This window comes from Sinohyriopsis cumingii, chromosome 2, assembly GCF_028554795.1.
Source record: "Sinohyriopsis cumingii isolate HCF-2022 chromosome 2, ASM2855479v2, whole genome shotgun sequence".
Taxonomy (NCBI): Eukaryota; Metazoa; Mollusca; class Bivalvia; order Unionida; family Unionidae; genus Sinohyriopsis; species Sinohyriopsis cumingii.
The window spans coordinates 69,754,517-69,766,639 of NC_142962.1; the positions used below are offsets into that span (position 1 = coordinate 69,754,517).

The window sequence follows — 12,123 nt, forward strand, 5'->3', positions numbered from 1 at the left end:
ATGAGAAAAATGCATATAAAATTTCAGGAGCCAAGCCACGATCATCTTGTATTATTCATACGTGATCTCTTCCCCAAAATGATAAGCAACTTTTTACATTTTTTCATACTTTTTAAGATTTTTTTTGTGCACAAGAAAAATACTTGTATATGAAATTTCAGGAGCCATGCCTTGATCACGTTATATCCGAATTCACGGAATTCATGGAGCGCGCTATAGCGGGGTCACACTATATAGTATCACTGCTAGTAACTAGACATTTTTGGTATAACCTACCATGCATTTGTAAGTTCACTAGTAACAATCTGACCTCTATATTTCTATAAAATATATGCAGTTATTTATTTATTCTTCCGAATACAGATCTAGATAATTTATAAAGACTCAAGTGTTTAATAAAAAACAAAATCTTCAAGATAATTTGATTTTTTTTGGGATAATTGTGGAAAATATTTGGTGGAATTATTTCGAATAATTGATGCATTGCCAAGCTTAACATCTTCCACTAGCTGTCATTCAGTCATTGTTCATTCTAAATTCCAGTGGACCAATAGTTAGTTTGATCCCAATTTAAAATTCCTCTCGACGTAAAGTGTACACATTCTTCTTTTTTGTCAAAACCTTCTTAGTAAAATCCATTACCAACAACATGTGTTTTAATTCAAGCATGCCTCATATGAGACAAGTGACTGTTTGGCTTGAGACTTCGAGCATGCCTCATGGGATGGAAACCAGCTGTCTGGCTTGATTTGAGCATGCCTCTTGAGAAGCAAGCGACTCTGGCTAGATATACATGATGGGGACATTGTAACAGCTAGTACTCACATGCACATGATGGTGACGCTGACATCAAGTACTCACATGCACATAATGGTGACACTGACATCAAGTACTCACATGCACATAATGGGGACATTGTGACATCTAGTACTCACATGCACATGATGGGGACATTGTGACATCAAGTACTCACATGCACATGATGGGGACATTGTGACATCTAGTACTCACATACACATGATGGGGACATTGTGATATCAAGTACCCACATGCACATGATGGGGATATTGTGACATCATGTACTCACATGCACATGATGGGGATGTTGTGACATCTAGTACTCACATGCACATGATGGGGCATTGGGACATCAAGTACTCACATGCACATGATGGGGACATTGGGACATCTAGTACTCACATGCACATGATGGGGACATTGTGACATCAAGTATTCACATGTACATGATGGGGACACCATCAGAGTACACTAATTATGAGAAGCTTATACCTCATGAATTTACCCAAATTAGAATTTCTGTTGTACCTAGCCTTAAAACCAAGCATGCAGGATGCAGCATGGTTCACTGGTCGCTAGACACATTGGTAAATTTGACAACACAACATGAATAGATTCAGATGTATCATACACGTGCGTTTCATCCATTTTCATAACATTTTCACCATTAATTGAAAATTACTCTTTAACATCTCTTTGAACATAACTTTAACTTTTATAGTTAATATCACATTAACATGTAGGTACTGTTGTTACCTTGCTTCTGGCAATTTGTAAAATTTACAGGTTGAAAATGTTGCTTTGGATAATATAATTCATGTTGCATCAATTTTGACCCAAAGTACAAAAATTATAGCTATTTAATGAAACAAAAATTTAGTATTAAATATTAAATTCTTTTCAGAAATTCTGAGGACCTTTACAGTAGACTATGACAGTCCAATCACTTATGTCAGTTTCTTCACATCTCACAACGAAGTCAATTGTCCTGAGTTCCTAAAGTCATTTATCAGTAAGTTAGCCTTCATTAACCAGGAATGTTGGTAGGAGAAGTGTTTTAGTTCATTAAGTCATTGAATATTATAGGAGAGGGAATGGGAACATAAATTGTGCTTCCAAATGACTTCATCATCCACACTTAACATAATGTGTAGTTGGCATATTTTACTCAGATAAAAACATTGACAAAGGCAGAAATATTATGGATATCAGCAGCTTTTCCAGGCAGCAGACAAACTGGCAGATGAAGCAGAAGAGAACGGGACAATCACACTAATGTCTGAAAAGAAAGGAAAAGAGAAAGAAAAGCAAGTGAAAGTGCTTGCTCGAGAAGAAAATAAAGCAGCTTAAGAGTGGTGTTTAATATTTGGGCCATTTACAACTATTTTATTATCATTTGCCTTTCATGTTTGGGCCGTTTACAATTATTTTATTATCATTTGCCTTTCATATTTCATTACTTTTATTTAGATCTTTATTGTTTTGATTTTCTTTGTATTAGAATGAATAACTGGAAGTAGAACACTTAACTCAGAGATTATTCCTTGAAAATTAAAAACTGGTAATAAATTAAAAAGTCAATAAATTTCAGTTCTCCTCATCCGTATGAACCTTGTATTATCTTGTTTGCATATAAATTGAGAAATCAAATAGCCTTTAAATTAAAGAGATGATCAAAAAGACATTTTACTTTATTGATGTATTAATTTATGGCACATGTGTTGGTTTCTGCTTCAAGAAAATAGTAAGGCTCATACAGCCATATTTTCAGTATACACTTCTTTCTGTTCACATGCACTTTCTATCCAAATTTTGCAACCTTGTACTGCACCAGCTGTCTGAAAGATAGGGTCCTTTCATTAATAATTTCAATATTAACATAGCTTGTCATCTTACTGAATATGAATAGAAGTATCTTGATTATCAAACAGTCTAACTGGTAAAATGTTTTGGCTATTTTTATTTAAATTAATTTAAATTAGATATGTGGAACACATCTGAGTTTTTTTCTCCCCATAAGCTCACAAAAAGCAAAAACCCAGAAAAGAAAGAAATATGACAACACTTGGATATTTTTCTCTAATGTTAAATGCTATAATTGGAATTGTCCTTCACTCCCTACGGTACCATTTATGCTCACTTTTAAGATGGGTCCAACTGCAAGCAACATTCACAATGATCTGCATTACAGCATGCCAGTAGATTAGGGCCTCTGTTGCTGTTCTGCTGTTTATTCTAAAAAACTGATAGACCCAGATCTGCTGGAGCATTTGCAATGGCAGATCTGGGTCTATGCAGTTTGTAGTTAGGTTTGACTTATAAGCGAGCATATATGGTATATGGAATCAGTCAATGAGCTTGGCTGTTTTTCACAGGAGGAAGAAAATCCATGCAAATGATAATATAAAAAATCATAATGTTCTTTGTGTTAATTTTTGTCCTATTTTCTATCCATGACATCGAGGTCAAGGTCAAAGGTAACATAACAATAATTTTGTACACCATAAATTTGTAAACATGTTAATTCACAACTGTATGAAAGTATTTTTTAAAATTAATTCAGCATGATAGTGTTTATCACAGATATGGATTAAATGCTTGGTAGTTATATAAAAAATGGAGGGATGAAATGGACTTCTCATGAATTCCCACCATTTCTGTTCAGCCATTAAAGCACCATTCCCTTTAAGGAACCCATGTATTCTATCATTCTTTTATTTTCTCTGATTAAGAACCAATGCAGAATTCCACATACTGCATCAGAGTAGCTAGATTTGTCTAGGCTATGTAATTTAAAGTGACTAAACTTTCACATGCTCTCATCTTCAGAAAAGGAAGAAGATGAAAGGGATCCACAAGTACCAGAGTACCATCTTTTGGCCTTGAGTGCTTTGGAACCTGCAATTGTATATGAGTAAGAATTCTTATGTATTATCCCTTTAGTCTAACTGCTACATCATATTAAGGAGTTATATAGATTTTCATCTGGATTGTATAAGATTAAGAAATCCAGCCCAAAGGCCATAACCCTCAAACATTGGATTTCTTGTCAGTCATGTTAAAGTAGTAGCTGAGTAGAAAATGGTGGAACGCTGTGTTTCTGCAACCTTCAAGAGATTAAATATTTATGGAAATTTCAATTTGTCAGGTAGAACATACCAATTTTGTTAATGACAAATACTTTGTTATAAAATGAAACTTGTTACAATATGATCAAAACTTTCCTTTCTGACAGAAAGACACTTTGAATACTCCAAACTCTCATGATATTACAGATACGAATTGTAGATGGTATCATGTTGGATAAGGCTGTTTTATCTGATGTTCTTATAGAGCAATCTGTGTCACAGTGGAATGTGAAAATTTGTTCTTCCTTAGGACTTTTCATGTGTTCTTTTTATTTTTCTTTAGATTCAGGTGATATTCAGAGAATTCATTCCCATAAAGTATACCACAAAATTCTTCTGAAGGTGTGGCAAATGTTGTGCACTGTGTGGCATTGTGGCTTCTAGAATGCATTGTCTGGGTTACCATGTTGTATTCAGGTAGCCCTTTGGGCTACTGCATAATAAACCTTTTTTAATGTAACTTGAAAACAGTTTCTAATAGAAAGTAATTACTTATTAGCTATTACAAGGTAAAAGGGAAATCTCCAAACTAATGGTTTTATTTTTCAATTTAGTACCTTCTCTGGGCTACAACATTCCTTTGTTTGCCCACTGGGTTACCATATAATTTTGAATTTATTTTACCCCTGAAACATAATTGCGCGTATAATATCAGTCATTTTTGCACTTTGATTAAACCTGGTCCTGGCTGTTTTCTTGCTTTATTATTTCATAATGAGGGAACATTTATTGTTGATTGCCACCTCCACCATCTGCAGTTTTAGCTTTGAGTAAGATTACATAGATTTCTTAATTGGTTATTTTTTTGTTACCTCTTTCCCCAGACATGTCTTGCAACATGGGTTGACCCACTCTATCATTCTGCCAGACAGTAACAAGTTTGATGCCATCTTGTGTGGGAGTGTGACAGACATTGATTTTGATGGGGAAAATGAAATACTCATAGGGACATTTGGACAGGTTTGTACTTATTAAATATACAGTTTTGGGGGTTGTTCTATTGTAATTCTTTCTCAGATGAGCTTATGAAGAGAAAACAGTAAAAGTTGCTCATTTAAAAAAAAGTCTGATCAAGAAGGAAGATGACATTGGAAATATATGCTATTCTTAATTGCATTTCAGAATGGGTTAATTCTTTATGCATTTTGAGTCAGGGTAGTTTATCTATCACCAAGTCAGAGTGCAATATCCATGCATGGCTATTATTAATCTTTTATTGTTTCTACAGGAACTGATTGCTTACAAATTAAATCACTCCAAAACACAGCATAGGAGGGATGAAGTTAATTTCTCCACAGATTCCTGTGAGAGTAACAAGATATGGCACTACTCCAATGATGATAAGACCATGGAGCATCCAAGTATTCAGACTTTTCGACCTCCTCGCAGGGTCAGATCACATGAGAGCTTTCCAGTGTCCCTGGAGAGTGACAATGGCAGATCATTTATGGATGCTAAAAAGGAGTTGTGTGCCTCTTTAAAGGAACTCCCAAAGAACAGAAGCGACATGCAAGCAGTAGAAGAGGGTTGTTTATTGTGGCAGAGAAGTTTTGCTTACCCAGTGATTGGGATTAACAAATTGGACATAATGGGAGATGGGATGGATGACCTTGTTGTTGTGACATTAAAGGGAGTCCATGTGCTACAGGTGAATATAATCTGCTCTCTTTCATCTAGTTAAGTCATCAGATGAACCCAGCTGTTATATGAAGAGTTTTTCCCCTTAATAATGCTTTTAATGGGAGCTGTGAAAGTGACCCACAGTATAAGTGTGTGATCCTTATAATAAGGGGTGTTCCAAAAGTCTGTGTTGATGTAATCTAGAAACAAACAATAGTGTACTTAATGATGTGAAATCACATTATAATTGATTCCCATGAATTAGAGTGAAATAAATTAAGTATTAATTATAAAACAAAATTTGACTAATTTAACTGGATCCATAAAGACACCCACCTTATAAGAGGACATCAGTATACTGAGGAGATTCATAGCAAGGTTCCAGTGTACTGCATTCATGTACACATGTGTATACAGATGTGTCCAGGAAACATGCAAGTAGCTCAAAGCGACCATTTTAAAAGTTTCAGGGCCTGCCTATAGATTGCTAGTTTCACATATATATACAGTGGAACCCCGCTATAACGCGCCCCGCCATAACGCGAATTCGGATATAACGCGGTCGTAGCATGGCTCCCGAAATTTCGTATATTCATTCACACATGAAAAAAAAAAATTTGGAGAAAAGTAAAAAAAACAAAAGAAATTAACTTCATTTTGGGCATGAGATTAGTTGTGACTTTTAAAATAATATGATCGTGGCATGGTTCCTGAAATTTAAATTCATTTACGTGTATTTTTATCGGACTGAAAATATTTGTTTAACGTACGAGAAATAGTGTGTAAAACGTTTATTATAATTTGGTGGAAGAATTCGCGTATGACTTTTAATAATAAACGATCGGAACTTAACAATTTATCCAGGTTCTTTAAGTGATTTTGGAGAAGTGATCGTGTATGAATTCTAAAATAATACGATATATATAATGTACGAGAAATAGTGTGTACAACGCTTGGCTTCTGAAATTTATCAATTTGAACAGGTTGTGGTGAAGCTCCATATTCTACTCTAGAAGAGAAAACTGGTTTCATTAGGTTTTTGAATTGTTAAGCCGAAGTAAACATTATCGGAAGTGTTACTTATTACGGATCCATGAGTAAAGCCAGTAAATCGTCTTTGTGATTGTCTTCCATGAAATCTGTATACAGTCGTTGCTCAAACAATAGCCGACATGGGCTTCTTATTTAACTGCAATCACAGCCAAGCAGCAGACAAAGCTGTGGTTGATACAAGAGTCGCACAATTTAATAAACATCAAAGGACGAAAGCCGCCAACATGTGTGCTGTGCTTGGCGGTGTGATCAAACAACAAACAGTTGAAAGTAAATAATATCCAATACAGACACCGTATGTAGACCCGGGAATAGCTGCATGCAATGACCGTACGATATCAGACGGCAAGTAAATGGTTTCAATATTTTGTTCATCATATATTTTACACGACGAATTCAGACTATTACAAAATTATTGAATATTTTAAATCTGTACGATTTTCAATGAAATTACATCCATTATGGATGAACTGCATGCCACGACGGCACGGTAGCATACGGTGTTGATACACTTTTCATGATATAGCGATAGTCTGGTATTATCGGTCAATCTGTATTATCGTTCAAACAAATAAAAATTAGTAAATGTTTTTAATGCACAGTAATAACCTATAAATATATTAGCCATCGATTATTTTGAATATATCTTAATTAATGCATTCCAGTTAATATTCATCTGATGATAAGCCGACTTTTGATCATTGCACATGTATACACGTATATGTTCTTGGAAAAAAAGTTAAATATTGTAAAACCCCGCATTAACGCGACCCCGCTTTTAACGCGATCCGATTTTATGGACCCCGATCATCGCGTTGTAGCGGGGTTCCACTGTACATAGCATTTTTTTATTTCCCCAAGTTGTAACATGATATTTAGTGTTGTACATGGGATCCCCAGGGCTGGGACCTCCCTGTTCCCACTCTTCTGATTTGGGGGATGTAGAATATTTTAAAGGGACAAAGGAACATTATTGTACATGTTTTGCCCCAGTACTGCTAAAAAATCTTATTTGTTTCAGCAGTTTTGCTGCCTTTGTTTTCTGTCCTGTACTATCATATTTTTGTTGGACACTTACATTATTGCAATAAATATTTTATCATGTGCTTAAATTACTCATGAAAACATTAGCATGTTTGGATATCAGGTTATCCTGAAATGAACTGCACCATGGAATTTTCCATTTAGGATAATGCTCTTATTGACCTTTGGTTTTTGCTCATTATCAGCCAGCTTAAATATATATCTTTTTTAATTAATTTTCTTTTCAAATTAATAAGTAATTCATTAAATGACAAACAGTGTGCATCTGCATAAATTTAAATGTTTAATGTTGGAGAAATATTTTAGATATAACTTAAGGAATAATGCAACAATGTTTTTTTCACATGCTTTAAGGACAGGTAATAATGGAAGAAAAAAATTGTTCCTTTTCCTTACAGTGATAGAAAAAAGAAATTAACAGGGTAAAACATGCCTAAGATGGGGTTTATTAATCAGACTATTTGTATTTTTTGTGAAATGTATACTATATAAATGTAAGAGCACCTGCAATTTTCATTCCAAAAATGTTCCTTATCACAAATTTTGGAACATTATGAGAATCACAGGAATCACAACACTCTGACAACAATTGATACTGCTACTTTGATAAAACAAAATAATAGATTATACTACTGCCCAAGAAAGTTTTATATTATGCTCCTCCCCACCCCCATCTCACTCATTGATATCAAGTAGATCTAAAGAAAACAATTTGAAATTTGGAAGATATAACATCTGATCCATAGACTGTAGGAACATTCTGGCATGTGAATTGGAATCACTTTTCTCTTATCATTGGGTCTCACTGGACAGTTTATCTGGTGAATTTTCTCAAACAATAACCTATTGCAGAAAAATGAGAATAATTTTACACTGAAGATACAAATAAAAACAAACTAATGATTTCTGTAGAAAGCATACATGTGAGATTTTGACTGCAGCAATCAGGTTAATTCCTGATGCAGCTGGTGGTTTTTATACTGAACCAACACTGCCACCAACCCCTAAATTTTACATTCATTTTTGACAGGAAATAGCTGTTTTGAATATTTTCCTGTGACAAGGCAGTTAAAAGAATCAGTATGTGCCTTATGCATGAATAAAGTTCACTAGTACTAAAACAAATCAGCATACTTTTCATCACCCCTCAACTATCTAGATTTTTAGATATTTACCTCATTAGCAAACACATGTAAATACGTAAGGCAAGTCGGCTGCTCATTTGCAGCCCAAGTTACGCATTTGATCTCCAATGCTCATCTAACTGTGACAGGCAGTCACCAACAAGCCAACCCATTTCTAAGCCTAACTCAAAGTAAATCTAAACCACATTACAGATTTAGCATGTGTGTGGATTTATAAATGCGAGGCTTGTGATAATTAGGTTCTTGCCTTCTACCTTAAAAATAATGGGTGTGTCAAAATAAGAAACTATCCAGTGAGACCTTGTAGCCAGACCAAATGGGGCTAGCTGGATGCTGGGTAATTTTACCTTTACCCATTTTTCAGAATGATTGTTAAAAATTTGCCTAACTTGACAAGGTATTATGCATCAGGTGGGAGTGGAAATGACTGAAACATAAAACACACAGGCATTTAGTATCCATCATCTCATGTCTGTGAGTGCAGCAACAAAAGTTGTGCACAGGAAATCGGGCCAAGGCAGATAAAGAAGATAATGACTACCTTTCTGAGTGATTATCCTGGGTTATCTTAATTCAGTACACAAGAAGATGTAAGGTGGTATGTCATTTCACTAACAGGGCTTTGAATTAGGAAAAAGCATGTTTACTTACCAGATTAATTTTTTAAGAATGTCTGGAATGGGATATGTTAATGTATATCAGCATTAGTGTATAGCATGGAGGTGGGTTTTAAATCACTGCAAGCTGAAATGATAGCATATAAGGACCACAACAGTAAAAGGCCCTGGGAAGAACACTTTCAGGAATGGATGGTTATATTGATTGACATAGTGTTTTCACAAAAAGACTTGCCTAATTGGTTCTTTTAAGAAAATTGAGTCAGTCTGAAATCCAGTATGGCAACCAGTGCAACAAAATTGAAAATCTTTTTATCACTACTCCAAAGAATCGAATACTGGACCTAAATGACAATGTTGCTACTCAAACATACTATATGGCTGCCAGAGTGGCCATATTAAAAAATTTTTCATATAAACTGGAGCTCTGCCTATGGGATGATGCAAAACACGATGATTCTTGGGCCATTTTCCTCGGTCCTCTAGAGGGGTCAAGATTCAGATATACCAAATTACTTATGTATCAGTATTTTTGTACTAAACTTTCTACATGTATTCATGAGAAGATACAAAGAGGACATAACATGTGTAACAGATTTTGGAATATGACCCTACCCAAGACTGACAATTGCAAGGTGTCATGGGAATGTGTGAACATGTAAGAAAAAATGTGGGAATTGCTGTGGTGAGTCATGGAAGTAGCTGCATTTGTTGTTGTTGCTTTTATTAGCAGTATTCCCTATTTTTCATCCATTTCTATTAATTTCATTAGTTTTGTCATTTCAGCCTGATCTACTTGAAGTTGCAAATGTTTGTTTCGACAGACTTCAGATGCTCACTGATGAAAACTCAGACAAAAAGGAAAAAGACTGTATTGTAAAATGTACATAATATAATATGAAATTAATACGATCTGTGTTTCTTTTTCTTTAGCCTGTATTTAGCAGATAGCAAGCCATAGGTACACTTAAACCTACTAAGGTCACTCAGCGAATAGGACACATTTGTTTTTCTAGACGTGTCATTTGTATATAGGTGTTCTTTATAGATATGTCTTTTGTAAAAATGCATCATTGGTGTACAGGTGTCATTCATAGACATGTGTCATTGGTATACATGTGTCATTCATAGACATGTGTGATTGGTGTACAGGTGTCATTCATTGACATGTGTCCTTTATATGGAGGAAACTCTCAGAAGAACTTTTCATTTTTTCATTTTTCTTGTAAATTTATCTAAAACTAATAAACAGAATGGTTGGAAAATTCCAACCTAGCCCACCATATCTCAGCTGTCAACTTAGCCCACCAAATCCCAGCTGTCCACCTAGCCCCCCCAAATTTCAGCTGACAACCTAGCCCACCAAATCTCAGCTGTGTTGTATTAGGCAGATAAGATTCCCAGTGCAGTGTAAAATTTTATGTCGGATTTGTTGAGCTCATTCATCGTACATGTTTACAAATCACACTGTTCCTGTATTTCTTCATTAACATAATAGAATGGACTGTTCTGGTGGCCTAGTAGTAAGAGTGCCAGCTTTGGATACGGTAGGCCATGGGTTGGAACCCCAGCAGAGTAATACCAAAGACTTATAAAAATGGTATTCATGTCTGCCTCGCTAAGCACTCAGCTTTAGGAGGTTAGTGTTAGAACTGGTTGGCCTGGTGTCAGGAAAATGTGACTGGGTGGGACATGATACTACATGTCTGTGGCATGATGCCCCAGTGTTAGATATCACTATAAACTGCCACACTGCAAATATCATAGCAGTATGACTGAAAAATTGTTAAAGCTACATTATAAATCCAAATCACACACACACACATAATAGAATGTATCCTTTTATTGGTTAAGTATGTGGGAGTGCATTGATGCAATTTTTACATTTAAGTAAACATTTTGGAACAATGAGAGGTAAAAATGAATTTTGAATTTGCATATAGACTTGGCACCATGGCTTTTATAAAACACTTTACAAAACTGATGTGCAAGATACATGAATAAAGTTTACATGTATGAGCTCTCATCACTTGGAAAAATAAATTGCTATAATTTTTACTCAATAGTTTATTTCTTTTACCAATTTTGTTACCTTAATATGGCAGGGTTCTTACGGTCTTTGAAGGTCTTTGATTTTTGGGGGGAAAATGAAGTTGCATTTTCAAGGCCTTTAAAATTTGAGAAAATTGAGCAGATTACCCTGAGGTCTTTAAAAGTCTTTGAAAATTGAAATAAACCCAAACATTTTAATTTCTTTCCATAATCAACATTAAAATTGTCCAAGGTTGTTAAATTCAGATATAGTCGAGTTTTACTGGTTTCTTTCTTTTGATTAATCCCATTAGTTTGAATTTCATCATTGAACAGTATTGTAGTATTTTGCATTCATTGTTTTCTCATATAACATGACATGTATACAACAAAATGTTAGTGAAAATAGGTCTTGGAAATCTGTGTTTGTGGTCTCTGAAAGTTTGGGAAAGTCTTTGAATTTATCATTCAGAATTCTGTATGAACCCTGTATTGGTTTGGTTTTATGGGATTTAATTCACATGGTAGGTTATACATGGTGACTATATTTGATGGACTAAGGACCCATGAAGATCTCTGGAAGAGCCACCAACCTTCAGGAAGCTGCTGGCAAGCTTTTATATACACTCGTTGATCTAATCAAGACTCAAACCCACATTGGCACAGGTGCAATGTGAGTAATCTATC

At 35.0% G+C, this 12,123-nt stretch overlaps 1 protein-coding gene across 2 annotated transcripts in view; it reads left to right on the plus strand.

Moving 5' to 3' along the window:
• Positions 1-10,312, plus strand: part of LOC149805117 (KICSTOR complex protein kaptin-like) — a 45,636-nt gene extending 35,324 nt beyond the window's left edge. The window contains exons 8-12 of one of the 2 annotated variants that reach the window (XM_089947513.1): positions 1,703-1,810; positions 3,628-3,712; positions 4,751-4,886; positions 5,155-5,574; positions 10,178-10,312. In XM_089947513.1, coding sequence (XP_089803639.1) covers positions 1,703-1,810; positions 3,628-3,712; positions 4,751-4,886; positions 5,155-5,574; positions 10,178-10,285 — 857 coding nt within the window. In that variant the 3' untranslated portion in view covers positions 10,286-10,312. The remainder of the gene's footprint in view (positions 1-1,702; positions 1,811-3,627; positions 3,713-4,750; positions 4,887-5,154; positions 5,575-10,177) is intronic. The other variant, XM_089947517.1, reaches the window with a different exon arrangement.
• Positions 10,313-12,123: the final 1,811 nt, after the last annotated feature.